Here is a 16,289-nt window from a genome sequence, read left to right as displayed (position 1 = left end):
GAATCACTTCCATTTTATTTATTTATTTACTTATGGGTGGCAACTTCTTAGAACAATTTCACTCCAAGAATAGTAGAATGGGGAGACTAGGATAAAGTACTTTAATGGGTAAATTACAAAACAGTACAGTTTTTTATTTACTTTTTTTGAACAGTGTCTCAATATGTAGCCAAGGTTTGTCTCAAACTCAAAACCCTGTCTTAGCCTCCTGGGTGTTGGGATACCAAGTGTGCACCACCAACCCTGGCTTCATTTATTTATTTTTTTCTTTTAAGATGTGCAGCCTACACAGCATCTCTTGGATTTTTCAATAATACTTCTTTCATACTTGGTTTTTAAGGCTGTAATACAACTTTGTTGAATTACAAATTAAAAAATAAAACAATTCTGTAGCAGCAGTCATAGTCCTAAATATAGCCCAAACAAATTGTGTTTCATTCCTAAATTATTGTAGCATATTTTCACGACTTAGATGATTTTCCACAAGACATTTACTTTCACTAAAGAAACATACCACTAGATCTTTGAAAGGATGAAGCAGTAGCCCCAAAGGAAGTTTGGCTTTATTCAGTAAGGCCTGAGTCTGAGGAATGCTAGTCAGCGTGCATCGAAATAACCTATTGAAAAAAAAAAACACACATTTATCAATTGCTGCTATTGTTATTTTGTGGGGAAAAAAGAGAAAGGATGCATCTTTTAATATGAGATCAGATTGCAAATGATTCATAGATTCTCAAATTTTATACCATTCAAAATAGTTAAGTTGCTAGGTGTGATGGAGCACACCTGTGAGTCTAGCACCCAAGTCTAGGCATATGGATTACATGTTTGAAGTCAGCCTGGGCTACAGTGAGACCAGATCTTAAGAAACTAAATAAAAAGCCAGGCGTGGGGGTGCACACCTTTAGTCCCAGCACTTGGGAGGCAGAGGCAGGCAGAGCTCTGTGAGTTCAAGGCTAGCCTGGTCTACAGAGGGAATCCAGGCCAGCTGTGGCTACAGGGAGACCCTGTCTCAAAAAAAGACCGAAAAAACAAAAACAAAAAAGAAACTAAATAAAAAATTATGTCTATGACCTACCCATAAATAAAGAACAGCCTCTCTTCTCCCAGGCTCAGTGATCCTACCTCATTCAGTCTACCAAATAGCTAGGGTTATAGGTATGTGCCACTTTACCAAGTCAAAGTTTGTTTCAGAGCAGTTTTACTAAAGGCACTAAAAATATTATTTCAAAATAACAAAAAATATTTTGTAACAAAAATCTTATACAATTTATGAGTCTTTACCACATACTTTTAAATTTGTAGCAATTATTTAGGGAATAAAAAGCTATGCTGAATGTCACATCCTTAACCTAGGAGGTTAAACCACAGAAAATCACATTTGAGGGGCTGGAGAGCTGGCTCAGTGGTTAAGAACACTGAATGTTCTTGCAGAAGACCTGGGTTTGAATTCCAGCACCCACATGGCAGCTAACAACTGTCCGTAACTCCAGTTCCAGGGGATCCGACACCCTCTTCTGACCTCTGCAGGCACTGCATGATACAGGTACACTTATGCACATGGAGGCAATACACACATACACATAAAATAAAAATAATAAAATAAAATATATAAAAAAAGACCTGGATCAAAGTGTGGATCCCTGGCTACATAGTTGAGTTTGAGGTTAGCCTAGCTTACATAAGATCCTGTCTCTATAAGCAAACGAACAGCAAAGAAAGAACTATAAACAAACAAATCCCTATACTTTGGAATGAAGCTGTATTAATGACAGTGATTAAATTTTTAATCAAGCTAATAAAAGCAACAATCAGCTCAAGGGCTATAACCCATTTCTTAATTTAGAACATTTCAACTCTCAAATAAGCAAGTAACAGAGTCCTACCTTCTAGAGTCCTAGTTTACTTTACGGCCATTCATAATACTTACAAAAAGAGAAAAGCCATACCAGAAAACTTAGAATAGGAATCATAGTCGTATTTAATAAGAAATGTTAATTGAAGCCTTACTCTGGGTTACAGTTGAGTTTCTGGATGTCTTCATGCAAATTTGGAACTGGAGGCTGCACAGGTGTTGAGGGAAGCATGTTCCTTTCTTGAAGAAGATTGACAACTCGTAGACCCTCTGGATGTAGACTTAACCCACTCATGCTTGCATTTAAATGATTAGCACCTAAGGGAGTCTATAGACACAGTTCAAGTAAGCAACTTTTTTTTGTCTTTTTGAGACAGGGTTTCCCTGTAGCTCCAGCTGTCCTGGAACTATGTAGACCAGGCTGGCGTTGAACTCACAGAGACCCGCCTGCCTCTGCCTCCTGAGTGCTGGGATTAAAGGCATGTGCCACCACGCCCAGCCATAAGCAACCTTTTTAAGTGTGGAGAGACTTCCTATTTTCTAAATAGGAAAAGTAAAGGCTGGGCGTAGTGGTGCATGCCTTTAATCCCAGCACTAGGGAGGCAGAGACAGGAGGATCTCTTGAGTTCAATGCCAGCCTGGTCTACATAGTGAGTTCCAGGTCTGCTGGGGCTAAAGGAAGATATCAAAAAGACCCCCCTCCCCCCCAAAAGCTTTATTTATAAGGGCTAGAGAGATGGCTCAGTGATTAAGATCACTGACTGCTCTTGCAGAGGACCTGGGTTCAATTCCCTGTACCTACATGGCAGCTAACAATCACCTGTAAATCCAGTTCTAGAAGAATTTAACGTCCTCTTCTGACCTCTGCAGGCATTGTACAACACGGGTACACATGCAGGTAATACACTTGCACACATAAAATAAAAAAATAATGGCCGGGCATGGTGACATATGCCTTTAATCCCAGCACTCGGGAGGCAGAGGCAAGTGGATCTCTGTGAATTCAAGGCCAGCCTGGTCTACATAGTGAGTTCCAGGACAGCTAGGGGTACAGAGAGACCCTGTCTCAAACAGACATAAATACATAAATGAATGAATGAATGAATAAGTATTTTCTTAAAAAGCTTTATGAAACACTCATTATTGTAGCTGGGCGTGATGGCACACGCAGAGCCAGGCGGATCTCTGTGAGTTCAAGGCCAGCCTGGTCTACATAGTTCCAGGTCAGCTGGAGCTACAGGGAGACCCTGTCTCAAAAAGACCAAAAAAAAAAAAAAAAGAAATACTCATATATTCATTATTGTTCCAAATGGTTATAAAAATGTTCAATATACCTTATAAACTTTCACTATGTATATATAGTTTGAACCAAAAGGGAAAGTAAGTTTTAAAAAAAAAGTTTACCTGAGTAAAGGCCTGGGGACCACTTGGATAATTCAAGGATGAAGGTGGCATTCCAGTTGCACTAGGTGGTGCTGTGTTCTGGTAGCCAGGTGGCAAGGAGGGATATGCATACCCAACACTTCGACTCGTTTTGGGATTCTGATTAGTAAGCTGTGGTGTTGCTAGAAACAAGGTAACTTTTAAGTTCTACTTTATACTCCAGAATACTTCAAATCACAATAAAGACCCATTAAGTTATGGGAATTAAAACACCAAATTCCTTTGAATTAATCTAATACTTTTGTTTATCAAGATAAATAAAATAATCATTAAAGATCAATAATCATTAGCAACATAGTAATGCCAATGACAAGTCTAGCTGCTGCAGACAATAGCTACAAGCAAACAAAAGTAAACTTGGAATAGTTAATTTGCTTTCATATTAGTATAGTAAATTTTATATTCGGACTAAATTTTCATTTCAAACAACTTTAATGAAAACAACCTAAATGCCATTTAGGGGTTTGGCTACATAAGTTTAAATATATCTAAGTGAGTAAAATACCTCACAGTCATGACATAGTAATAATAAAGTCCCTAACTCCAAATCTAAAAGGAGAAAGAAACTGAATGCACAGAAGTAAAAAATGTTAATAGTAGGTATGTGTACCACAGGATCAAGTTTTTTTTCTTAGTTTCCTATAATGAACACATTACTTCTATATCAGAAAAAAAAAAAAAAGACTTAGAAAGAAAGAAGGAAGGGCAGAAAAAACTTTCGCAGCATCTCACCCAAGAAGCCACCTCCTTCAATTTCATCATAAGTACTATGGGCCACCATAGAGCCATTATTGGCATTTGATGTAATACCTAAAAGGGAAGTTCATCAACAAGATTTAAATTAGAATGATTACTTATAATTTCTTCAAGATATTAACTAGTATCTAAAATTTTAGATACCTGCCAGACATGGAGACACATACCTTTAAACCCAGCACTCAGGAGGAGACAGACAGATTGCTGTGAGTTTGAGGCCAGCCTGTCCTACATAAGTAAGTTCTAGGCCAGCCAGGGCTATATAGTAAGATCCTATCTCAACCCCCCAAATACTACTACTACTACTACTACTACTACTACTACTACTACTACTATTATTATTACTACTACTAATAATAATAATAACAACAACAACATAAAATGAAATTTTAGATAAACCAGAGCAAATAATTTAAACCACAGCCTATGAACGTCAAATCTTAGGGCTGGAGAGATGGCTCGGCAGTTCAGAACACATACTGTACAGCTCTTCCAGAGGACCTGAGTTTGGTTTCCAGCACCAACATCAGTGGCTCACAACTGCTTGTAACTCCAGTTCCAGGGGGATTCAATGACTCTGGCCTCTGTAGGCACCTGCACTCAAGTGCACATATCTACACTCATACACATAGTTAAAAATAATAAAAACTATGGCCGGGCGTGGTGGCACATGCTTTTAATCCCAGCACTTGGGAGGCAGAGGCAGGCGGATCTTTGTGAGTTCAAGGCCAGCCTGGTCTACATAGTTAGTTTTAGTACAGCTGGGGCTACAAGGAGACTATCTCAAAAAGACCAAAAAAAAAAAAATAATAATAATAATAATAAAAACTGGCTGAGTGTGGTGGTGCACACCTTTAGTCCCAGCACTGGGGAGGCAGAGGCAGGCAGATCTCTGTGAGTTCAAGGCCAGCTTGGTCTACATAGTGAGTTCCAGGTCAGCTGGAGCTGTGGGGAGACCCCGTCTCAAAAAAAATAAAAAAAAATAAAAAAAAAAATAATAAAAACCACCTAGCATAGCCAGGCAGAAGAAGTAAGAACAATGTCCTTCCAGAAAATCTGGCCAATTAGCACGACCACACATATGAGAGGGGCGGAGAAGTACACCTGCCAACAGTTAGGCAGGAAACAGTCAAGGGCAATACTATGAAACTTTCAGTGTAATTTGGGAGGCTGGTAGATGCAGAAATTGTCAGGGGGACATTTCAGACATGGGACATGAGCATCTTCCTTGCATCCTGCCTTCACTACTTTCATCACCACGCATTTCTACATGGGAACTCTGGTGGATGCTGAGCTTCAGCTTGTTGATGCTGAGCTAGAGATGTGCACAGTTTCCTCCCTTTTGTATTTTCTTCTTTCTATTATGACCTTCCCTCCCCATTACAAAATTGGGTACATGTAGGTCTCAGCAACTGGTATTAAGTTACAACTCATGATTCTTATTCAGAAATAAATAAAGTAAATGAGCCCCCCGCCCCCCAATAAAAGAAATCCTTTCTTAAAAAGTCAAATTGCCAGGCATGGTGCCACACGCCTTTAATCCCAGCACCTAGGAGGCAGGGGCAGGTGGATCTCTGTGAATTCAAGGCCAGCCTAGTCTACATAGTGAGTTCTAGGACAGCTGGGGGCTACAGGGAGGCCCTGTCTCAAAAAGACAGGGGAAAAAAAAAAGTCAAATGTTAAAGTCGGGCGTGGTGGCGCACACCTTTAATCCCAGCACTTGGGAGGCAAAGGCAGGCAGGTCTCTATGTGTTCAAGGCCAGCCTGATCTACATAGTGGGTTCCAGGCCAGCTGGGGCTACATGGAAAAAAAGTCAAATATTAACCTTGCATAGTGGCACATGACTGTAACCCCAGCACTGAAAAGGCTGACACAGACAAGATCACAAGTTCACAGCTAGCTTGAGCTACAAAGTAAGGCTCTGTCTCAAAATTAAATAAATAAGTAAATATATAAATAGTAAAATGTTTGAAAATGTCAAATATTCACTGGCAAATGATATGAACAGACATTTTTCTAGATTTAAAATTTTTTTAATTTGGGGCTAGAAAGAGCACTGGTTAAGAGCACTGGCTACTCTTGCAGAGGACCCAGGTTCAATTCCCAGCATATACATGGCAGCTAACAACCACCTATAACTCCAGTTCCAGGGGAATCTGACAACCTCTCCTGACCTCCACTGGCATTGCGTGACATGGGTATACTTACATACATGCAGGCAATACACTCATACACATAAAATAAAAGTAAGCAATAACTAAAAATTTTTAAAAATTTAGGTGTATGTCTGTGGGTGTGTGCACATGAGTTCAATGTTCTGGAACTGCAGTTATAGGTGTGTATGTCTGTGGGTATGTGCACATGAGTTGGGTTGTCCTGGAACTGCAGTTATAGGTGGTCATAAGCCACCTAACATAGGTGCTGGGAACTGAAGTCAGGTCCTCTGCAAGAGCAATAAGCACTCTAAACCACTGAGCCATCTGCCTAGCCCCCACAGCATGCATCTTTTAAAAAAAAAATAAAAAGTAAAAATTGTTTAAGGCCAGCCTGGCCTACATAGTGAGTTCCAGGCCAGCTGGGGCTACAGGGAGACCCAGACCGAAAATAATAATAATAATAATAAAATAAATAAATAAAAAATCAAAATTAGGGCTAATGAGATGGCTCAGTAGGTAAAAATGTCACCAAGCCTAACAACCTTACTTTCATCCACAGAATCCACATAATGGCGAGAACTGACTCCTGAAAGTTGTCCTCTGACCTCCACATGTGTGCTATAATAGCACACAAAACAAAGCTGCAACTGGGGTCAATTGGGGGAAAAGCAAAAATTAGGATTGGGATGAAGATAAGCTCAGCTGGTACAGTGCTTGCCAAGCATGCATGAGGTCCTGGAGTTCAATCCCCAGCATCACATAAAACCCAGTGTGATAGTACACACATGTAACCCCAGCACTTGAGAGGTGGAGAAAGGAGAATCAGGAGTTCAAGGTTATCCTCAACTACACAGCAAGTTCAAGGCTAGTCTGGGCTACATGAGACTGGGTTTCAACCACAACAAATGCAAAACAAAACAAAACTTATCAAAATTACTACTTAAGTTGAAGAAAATAAAATTATGAGAGTATCTAAACTTAATTTGAAAGTAACAGAGCTATCCTTCATTATTCTTGGGGTGCTGTTGTAAGAACCCTGAGGACACCAAACTCTGTAGATGCTCAGGACATTTAAGGTATAGTGCTTCTAAATCTCTACATAGTTTAGATCAGAGCATTTACAAATACATTTACTATTTACAATGCTATGTAAATAGAGAACAACGTCAAGATAAAGTCTGTGTATGTTTGTATATGAAAATTTTTAAAAATTTTTGATCCAGGGTCTGTTGAATCCTCAGATGTGGAACTCATGGGTAGAGAGCAAAGATCATAAATAAATAAGCTATAACTCCTTTAGTCTAGAGAACAATCACTGAAATAAAGAATCTTGATTCTTATATATGTGTGTGCATTTTATGAGTGTACATGTGCATGTGCAAGTCAGGGGTTCTCCCTGTAGCCCCAGCTGGCCTGAAACTCACTATGTAGACTAGGCTGGCCTCAATGTCACAGAGATCCACTTGTCTCTGCTGGTATTAAAGGCATGAGCCACCACACCTGACTTCTCCCTAATTTTTGAGACAAAGTCTCTCAGTGAACCTGGAGCTTGCTAGACTGGCTCAGGGATCCTCCTGTCTCTACTTCCCATGCTACTGGCCTGCACTGCGACTAGTTTTTAATGTGAGTGCTGGACAGGTCTTCACACTTGCACAGTGCTTTTTTCCCACTGAGCCATCTCCCTAGCCTCTACCTTATATTTCAAGACAAGGTCTCTCACTGAATCCGGCCAGAGTTCACCAATTTGATGAGGCTGGATGGCCAATAATTTCCAGAGCCCCATCTGTATCCATCTCCCCAGTGCTGAGATTATAGACATACATAGCTGTGCCTGGCTTTTTTTTTTTTTTTTACATGGGTGCTAGGAACTTGAATTCAGGTTTTCCTGCTTACATGGGAAGTGTTTTACAAACTGAGTCATCTTCCTAGCCCCAGAATTTAAGAATTCCTGAAGCCTATTTCTAATTCAAACTGGGTTTTTTAGAAACATGATTCTTTCTGTCCTGAGTTAAAAATTTAAGAAATGACTTTGCTTTTTGATTTTCTTACCTTCTTGGTTGATAGATGAATTAAATGAAGGTGGGGGTACAACTCTAGGAGGTGGTTTCTGGGACATGAGGCCCCTTACTGGAGGTGGACCTCCAGCTGGAGAGGGCCCAGGAGGAGCTCCTGGCTGAAAACTGGTAGGCAGAGGTGGATTCTGTAAGGGAAGTGCAGAACCTATGGAAACATGGGTTTTCAGGTCACATAAGAACTTAAGAAAAAGGCCCCAAACAGTTTACTAAAGTTGAACAGACTTTTAACTTTACATTTTAATAAAGTAGTCACTAACAAATCCATAGAAATATGTTAACTTCCTAAATTTTTAACTCTGTAGTAGTTTATAGATTTCTAACTTTCTTCTACTATGCTTCTTGTCTGTCAATTTTTTTTTTTTTTTTTTTTTTTTTTTTTTTTTGGTCTTTTTGAGTCAGGGTCTTCCTGTAGCCCCAGCTGGCCTGGTACTGGCTATGTAGACCAGGCTGGTCTTGATCTCACAGAGATCCACCTGAGTGCTGGGATTAAAGGCATGTACCACCACACCCAGTGGTCTGTCAGTTCTTAAAGCAGTAAAAATAAATCAGCAACCTGTAGTCTTAGCTAGGGCTACATAGTGAGACCCTGTCTTACAAAAACAAAACAGGAACATTGTAGTGAGCGTTCAATTTTTATTTCATTTTGTTTTATTATGACACAACCTTTAAAAATGAGATTATACGGTGTTCCTTCTTCCCTTGGAGTTCACCACTCTGGGGAGTTATTTCTCACTTTTCCTTAATAAATCTGTACTCATTCTGCTTTTGAAAAAAATTACAAATTTGTACACTGCTTTTTTTTTTTTTGAGTCCTAGGGACTGAATTTTGGGTTTCAAACATACTAGGCAAACATTCTACCATGAAGCTACATCCCCTAGTACACCTTCAATGGTGCCTTAAATATTTCATCGATTTGACAGGGACGGAGCTCAGGTGAAGCACTTACCTAGTCTACTCAAGGCCCTAAGTTTGATCCCCAGCACTGAAAAACAAACAAAAAACCCACAGTGGTAGGCACATGGTAAGTGTTCAAATAATCAAGAGAAGCTGGGCATAGTGGCTTGGCTGGCCTGTAATCCTAGCACTCAGAAGGCAGAGGACAGATCACTGAGGTGTTCCAGGCCAGCATTAGACACAGTGAGACCTTGTCTCCAAAACAGAAACCAGGGCCAGGCAAAGTGGCATCTTATAACTCTAGCACTTGAGAGGCAGAGGAGAAAGATCAGTCCAAGGTTCTCTTTCACTAGATAGTGAGTTTGAGACCAGCCTGGGCTACATGAGACCCCATCTCAAAACAAAAAAGAAAAAAAAAATTATGTAGGTAAAGAAATGGCTCACTGGGAGAAAAAAAAGTCTGCATGTGTCCAGAATACAGAGAGAGAGAGAGAAAGAGAGAGAGAGAGAGAGAGAGAGAAAGAAATGGCTCAGTGGTTTTGCTGCACAACCATGAAGACCTGAGCTCAGATCCCAGCACCTATGTAACAAGTCAGCCATGTCCTGTAAAGCTAGCATGCTGTTGTGGGTGGAAATGATGGAAATGAGAGGATTGCTAGGGCATGCTGGCAGCCAGGCTGGCTGAAAAACTCAAGTTCAGGCTCAAGGAGAGACCTTACCACAAAAGAACAAGGCAGAGAGAGATGGAGGAGGACAACGGATCCCTCTGGCCTCTGTTCATACACATAAGAAACCGAGTTTCTCTTGCCTTTACTTCTTCACATCTCCTATTCATGATTCAAGGACTTTCTTTTTCCCTTAGAGACGAGTTATGCAATTTGGGAGTCTTTTAGATAGACCCACTGAATGGGTACCCCAATTGCCCTACCTTGCATCCCTGTTTAGCATGGAAGAAGCCAGAATGGTCTGCATCCCTATTCCCTATTGGCAAAAATTTGGGTCACCCCTTCAGAGGATGGCATGATAACAGGAGGTAGGAATTGGCTAGGCAGTTAGGGTAAAAAGACCTCAAAGAAATGTAGTCAGTTTCTGAGCTAAAAGTCAAAATGTCCTTAGGCCGCGTAGCAACACACTCTGTTTCAAAGTCCAAAAATGTCAAAAGTATTTGGGAACTTTTATCTAATCCTTAAAAGATTTTAGGGTTGCCTCCTCAGAGGGGAGAATGTTGGAGGGGAAGGAGAGGGCATGGATTTGATCAAAACACCTTATATGCATGTATGAAATTCTCACTAAAGTTTTTATAAAATGAAAAAAAGAAAATGAGTTTCAGTGCTTGGTGGCACATGCCTGTAATCTCAGCACTCAGGAGGCTGAATGAGGCAAAACACTCAGGAGTTTGAGACCAGTTTGGGCTACATAAGGAGAACCTGTAACAAAACAAACAACATGACCAGGGACATAGCTCAGCGGTAGTGTGCCTGACTTGCATGCTCTAGACCCTGGATTCAACTCTAGTACAAATAAATAAAAACAAAGGGAGGAAAACACGATCACATATTTTTTTGTTTGCTTGTTTTATTTTTTAAGACAGGCTTTTACTCTGTAGCTGAGGCTACCCCAGCCTACTCTTGAATTTGGAAATCCTCCAGTCTCAGTCTTTCAATTGCCAAATTACAGGTATATACCAAACACCTGGCCTGGTCGGATGCTCAGTAAAGGAATTTTGTCTTTTTCAGTTAACTACACTGTCCCACCTTCTTACTGCCAAAGAGGAGGAACAAAGTCTACAAAGCCCATAACACACCACTGATAGCTGGGTACTTTTACTCCTGGACCAGAAAAATAGCTCAGCCAGTAAAGGTGCTTGCTGCCAAGCCTGACAATCTGAGTTCAATCCCTATAGGTTCCACATGATGGAAGGAGAACCAACTATGACAAGTTGTTGTCCTCTCTGAGACCTCTACATGTGAGTCACGGCATGAACACACATACAATAACTAGATAAAATGTAATTTTAAAAAATTTTACTTTGGGGCTGAAGACATGGCTCAGCAGTTTAAGAGCACTGACTGCTCTTGCAGAGGACCTAGGTCTGATTCCCAGCACTCATTTGGCAGCTAACAATGGTCTGTAACTCTAGTTCCAGGGGAACTGACACTCTCTTCTGACCTCCATTGGCACTGCACAACATGGGTATTACATGCAGGCAATACACTCATACACATAGAATAAATACAAATAATAAATAAAAAAAATTTTAATTCTTTTTTGTCCTCTCCAATTGTATGTTAGGTTTTGTTTTATTGGTTTTTAAACAGAAATGTTTATTTTCTTTCACAATGGTAGCCTTAGTCATCCCAGAAACATGACTAGAGTTAAATGCCTCAAACTATAGTAAGGTTTCAGGGGTTTGTTTTTTCAATATTTTATTTATTATTTTTATTTTTTATGTGTATGAGTGTATTGCCTACATGTATGTGACTGCACCCGTGTCGTGCAATGCCGCAGAGGTCAAAAGAGGGCTTCGGATTCCCTTGGAACTGGGGTTAAGGACGGTTTGTAGCCGCCATGTAGGTGCTGGGAATCAAACCCGGGTTCCCTGCAAGAGCAGTCAGTGCTCTTAACCGCTAAGCCATCTCTCCAGCCCCAGGTTTCTGTTTTTTGAGAAAGAGTCTCACACAGCCCAGACTGGGCTCCAAGACATGACAGTCAAGGATGACCTTGAACTCTGATCTTCCTGCCTCCACCTCCCAGGTGCATATGCTACCATGTCCAGTTATGGGGAGTGGGGGAGCTAGGGATCCAAACCCAAAACTTGGTGCATGCTAGGCAAGCATTCTACCAAAGCTCTATCTCTAGCCCTTCTCCAGTTTTTTTGAGACAAAGAGTATGTAGTCCACGCTGGCCCAGAATTCATGCTCCTGCTGCCTCAGACTCTCAGTGTTGAGATTACAGGTGTGTACCACACCACCTGTGCCAGCTGTGGGGGCACATGCCTTTAATCCCAGCATTTGGGAGGCAGAGGCAGATGGATCTCTGGGTTCTAAGCCATCCTGGCCTACACAGAGAATTCCAGGCCAGCTGGAGTTACAGGGAGACACTGTCTCAAAAAACAAACAAATAAAAAACAAAAGCAGGGGCTGGAGAGATGGTTCAGCAGCTAAGAGAACTGACTGTTCTTTCAGAAAGATCAGGGTTCAAATCCCAGCACCCACATGGTGGCTAACAACCGTCTGTAACTCCAGGTTCCAGAGGATGTGACACTCTCTTCTGATCTCCAAGGGCACTGCAGGACACAGATGCAGTTATACACATGCAGGCATACATGAAATAAACAGACAAAAAAATTTTTTGTCTTTTTTTTTTTTTTTTTTTTAAGCAGGGTCTCCCTGTAGCCCCAGCTGTCCTGGAACTATGTAGACCAGGCTGGCCTTGAACTCACAGAGATCCACCTGTCTCTGCCTCCCAAGTGCTCGACTACAGGCGTGCACCACCACACCCGGCTGACAAATTTTAAAAAATTTAAAAAAAAAGCAAAACAGAGATTGTAAGTAATATAGGTAATACATTTTACTTATATTAAACATTTATTTTATAAAATTAAAGGAATAAATGTAGCCAAATGTGAACATTTTGAAAAAGTACCTTTATACTATTAAGTTCTCCAGGACCAAATTGAAAAACTTTTGTTATTAATAAAACTTACTGCTCTCAGCAAGAATAATCAGTGTCACACTGGAAAAAGTCAAGATAATGATTACTGCCAAGGAACTCCCTTATGGAGAAAGTACCCACACACCTATGACAATGTAGACAGTTAGAAGGAACAAAGGACAAGGTACACTACCAACTCAGCATTAGTGAGAATGTGTAACATATCTGACCACAGAGATGCAATGACTCAATGTTTAATAGGTAAGTTTATAGAGAGCTATCATAACTCTTAGAACTTTTTTTTTTTTTTTTTTTTGGTCTTTTTGAGACAGGGTCGCCCTGCAGCTCCAGCTGTCCTGGAACTCACTATGTAGACCAGGCTGGCCTCAAACTCACAAAGATCAACCTGCCTCTGCCTCCCAAGAACATTTTTTATCTCAGAATATACTGCATTTCATAAAATAGACTTTTTTTTTTGTCTTTTTGAAGCAGGGTCTCCCTGTAGCCCCAGCTGTCCTGGAACTTTTTACGTAGACCAGGCTGGCCTTGAACTCACAGCGTTCCGCCTGCCTCTGTCTCCCAAGTGCTGGGACTACAGGCGTGCACTACCACGCCTGGCTGACAATTGTTTTTTAAGACTAGTAATTCCTCTTTTTTTCCAGTGTTAGGGATTGAGCCCAGAGCCTCACACATGCTTGACAAGTGTCAAGTTAATCAATTTGTATTTACAACACATTTTAGACTTGGCCTTTCAGACCCTTTCAGACCCCCTAAAGCTAACTAATGTAAGGAAGCTAAAAAGTGGGTCCCCCTAGGAAAATAAATCAGAACACAACATGAAGACTAAAAACATGATATAAGACATAAGTTTTGGGGCTGGAGAGATGGCTCAGCAGTTAAAAGCACTGACTGCTCTTGCAGAAGGACCTGGGTTCAATTCTCAGCACCTACATGGTGGCTACAAACTGTCCTTAACTACAGTTCCAGGGGAATCCGACGCCCTCTTCTGACCTCCGCAGCATTGCATGACACGGTTGTACTCATATATACATGCAGGCAATACATTCATACATATAAAATAAAAATAATAAATAAAATATTTAAAATAAAAAAATAAAGAGACTAAAGAGACAAAATAAGTTTTTAGGGTTCTTTTTTGGTTGGTTTTTAAAGACATGGGCCTATGAGATGGCTCAGCAAGAAAAGGTACTTGCTGATAAACTTCACAACTTGAGTTCTTTTTTCTTTTAAAAATTACATCGTGTGTGGCTTAAGCCCTACCATAGCACACTGTGGAGGTCAGAGAATTTCTGGAATTGGTTCTCCTAGACCATGTGGATCCCAGGGATCAAACTCAAGTCTTTGGACTTGGCAGAAAGTATCTTTACCTGATAAGCCATCTTGTCAACCCAATGTTTTTGGTTTTTTGAGACAGGGTCTCATTCTGTAGCTAGCCTGGCTTTGAACGCATGGCAAGTCTCCTGGTTTAGCTTCCTAGGTGCTAGGATTATAGGCATAAACTGCCACACTTAGCTTAACATTCCAGCTTTTTTGTTTCTTAAATGTTTTTAAAATTTATTTTATATGTCTGAGTGTTATGCCTGCATGTGTGCAAGTGCACCCATGTCATGCAGTGGCCGCAGAGAACAGAAGATGGCATGAGATACCCTGGAATTGGAGTTTTGAACAGTTGTTAGCCACCATGTGGATGCTGGGAACCAAACCTGGGTCCTCTGCAAGGTCAGTCAATGCTCTTAACTGCTGAGCCATCTCTCCAGTGCCCTTTCTTTAGCTTTTAAATTTTCAGTTATATTTATTTTATGGGTATGAGTGTTCTCCCCACATATATGTTAAAAAGCCCTCATTTCTGTGAGTTCAAGGCCAGCCTGGTCTATATAGTGAGTTCCAGGTCAGCTAGGGCTACAGAGAGACCCTCTCTCAAAAAGAAAAAAAAAAAAAAAGACCCGCCCTCTTCTGGCCCCTGTAGGCATTGTACAACAGAGGTGCATCTACATACATGCAGGCAAAATACTCATACACATAAATTTAAAAAAAAGAAAAACAAGAATTTTTTTAGCAAGCCATATGTTTATTTTAGGTTCGGGTTAATGGTTTATGCCATATACCCCAGGATGGCTTTGAATTGTGATTTTCTTGTAACGGTCTACCAAGTGCTAGGATCACAGGCTTCTACTACCATACCTATACACCTAGCCCCTTCTCTGTGGGGGTGTCTGTAAGTTTAAGCACTTATGTCTCACTTAACACATCTACACAGGAGTCAAAGTGCTCTACCTTAGAGCTTCTGTTAAGGCTCAAAATAACACCTTCTGATATACAGATTTCACACATATATCCCAATCCCAAACTAGCTTTTTTGTAAAACGTGACAAGATGATCCTATAATGCTTACAAAGATGCAAGGGAACTAGAAGAGCCAAAACAATCTTGAAAGTAAAAACCAGAAGTCACACCTCCTTAATGCAAAGCCTCTTACAAAGCTACAGTAACTGAAACGGTTGAGGGTACAGGGATGCTGTTCAATGGCCCAGCACTCACTAAGTGGGTTTGATCTCCAACACCACACATACAAAAAAGTACCTCAAGCCAGGCGTGGTGGCACAGGCCTTTAATCCCATCACTCAGGAGGCAGAGGCAGGCAGATTTCTGTGAGTTCAAGGCCAGTCTGGTTTACATAGAGTTCCAGCTGGGGCTGCAGGGAGACCTTGTCTCAAAATGACCATTAAAAAAAAATTATTTTTTTTTAAAGCTTGGTACAAAAATTCAGAGTCCAGAAATAAACTCTTAACTTACTATCGCCTGGATTTTAACAAGGGTGCCAATACCAATGAGAAAGACTAGTTTTTTCAATAAATGGTGATTAAAGACTTAAATGTAAAAGCTAAACTTATAAAACTCATAGGAGAAAACACACACAAATCTCTATTGAATTGGTCACCAGTTATGCTCAATAGCACTCCTGACACAGAAGCACTATCTGTTTTAAGCTATCTCTCAAGGATCCTGCACAGCTTCTAAGCCAAAATACTGCCCTGTAGCCAAACCCCAAAGATAAGCATAGATCAAGATCAAAGACAGACCACAGTGATTCGCTCAGCTTCACTAGACTGAAAGAGGGACTCCATTTACTGAACCTCACTAGTCCTAAGGAAATGGTTGCACAGGCATACCTAAGTCCCTGAAAAAACTCTTAAGAGAAACTTAAAGAAAAAAAATTTGGAAAACCATGTTTGGGAGGCTGAGGCAGGATTGCTAGAGCCCAGGAGTTGAAGCTCAGTCTGGACAACATAGCAAGATCTTGTCTCCTTAAAAAGGAAAGAAAAACAAGATACCTACAAAGCAAAGAAACCAAGAAGATTCATGAATTTGAATTTAATTCAAGGTGTGAGAAATTATTTAAAGATTAAAAAAATTTTTTTTTTTTATCTCTTTG

At 40.5% G+C, this 16,289-nt stretch overlaps 1 protein-coding gene across 3 annotated transcripts in view; it reads right to left on the bottom strand.

Moving 5' to 3' along the window:
* Positions 1 to 16,289, bottom strand: part of Sec24a (SEC24 homolog A, COPII coat complex component) — a 72,483-nt gene that overhangs the window by 45,653 nt on the left and 10,541 nt on the right. For 2 of the 3 annotated variants that reach the window (XM_029560893.1, XM_008827955.3), the window contains exons 3-7: positions 8,261 to 8,431; positions 4,031 to 4,108; positions 3,260 to 3,420; positions 2,011 to 2,183; positions 515 to 617 (exon numbers count right to left, since the gene is read on the bottom strand). In XM_029560893.1, coding sequence (XP_029416753.1) covers positions 515 to 617; positions 2,011 to 2,183; positions 3,260 to 3,420; positions 4,031 to 4,108; positions 8,261 to 8,431 — 686 coding nt within the window. The remainder of the gene's footprint in view (positions 1 to 514; positions 618 to 2,010; positions 2,184 to 3,259; positions 3,421 to 4,030; positions 4,109 to 8,260; positions 8,432 to 16,289) is intronic. The other variant, XM_029560891.1, reaches the window with a different exon arrangement.

This window comes from Nannospalax galili, unplaced genomic scaffold (genome assembly GCF_000622305.1).
Source record: "Nannospalax galili isolate Female #2095 unplaced genomic scaffold, S.galili_v1.0 scaffold970, whole genome shotgun sequence".
Taxonomy (NCBI): Eukaryota; Metazoa; Chordata; class Mammalia; order Rodentia; family Spalacidae; genus Nannospalax; species Nannospalax galili.
This window is presented reverse-complemented; position numbering and strand designations above follow the sequence as displayed.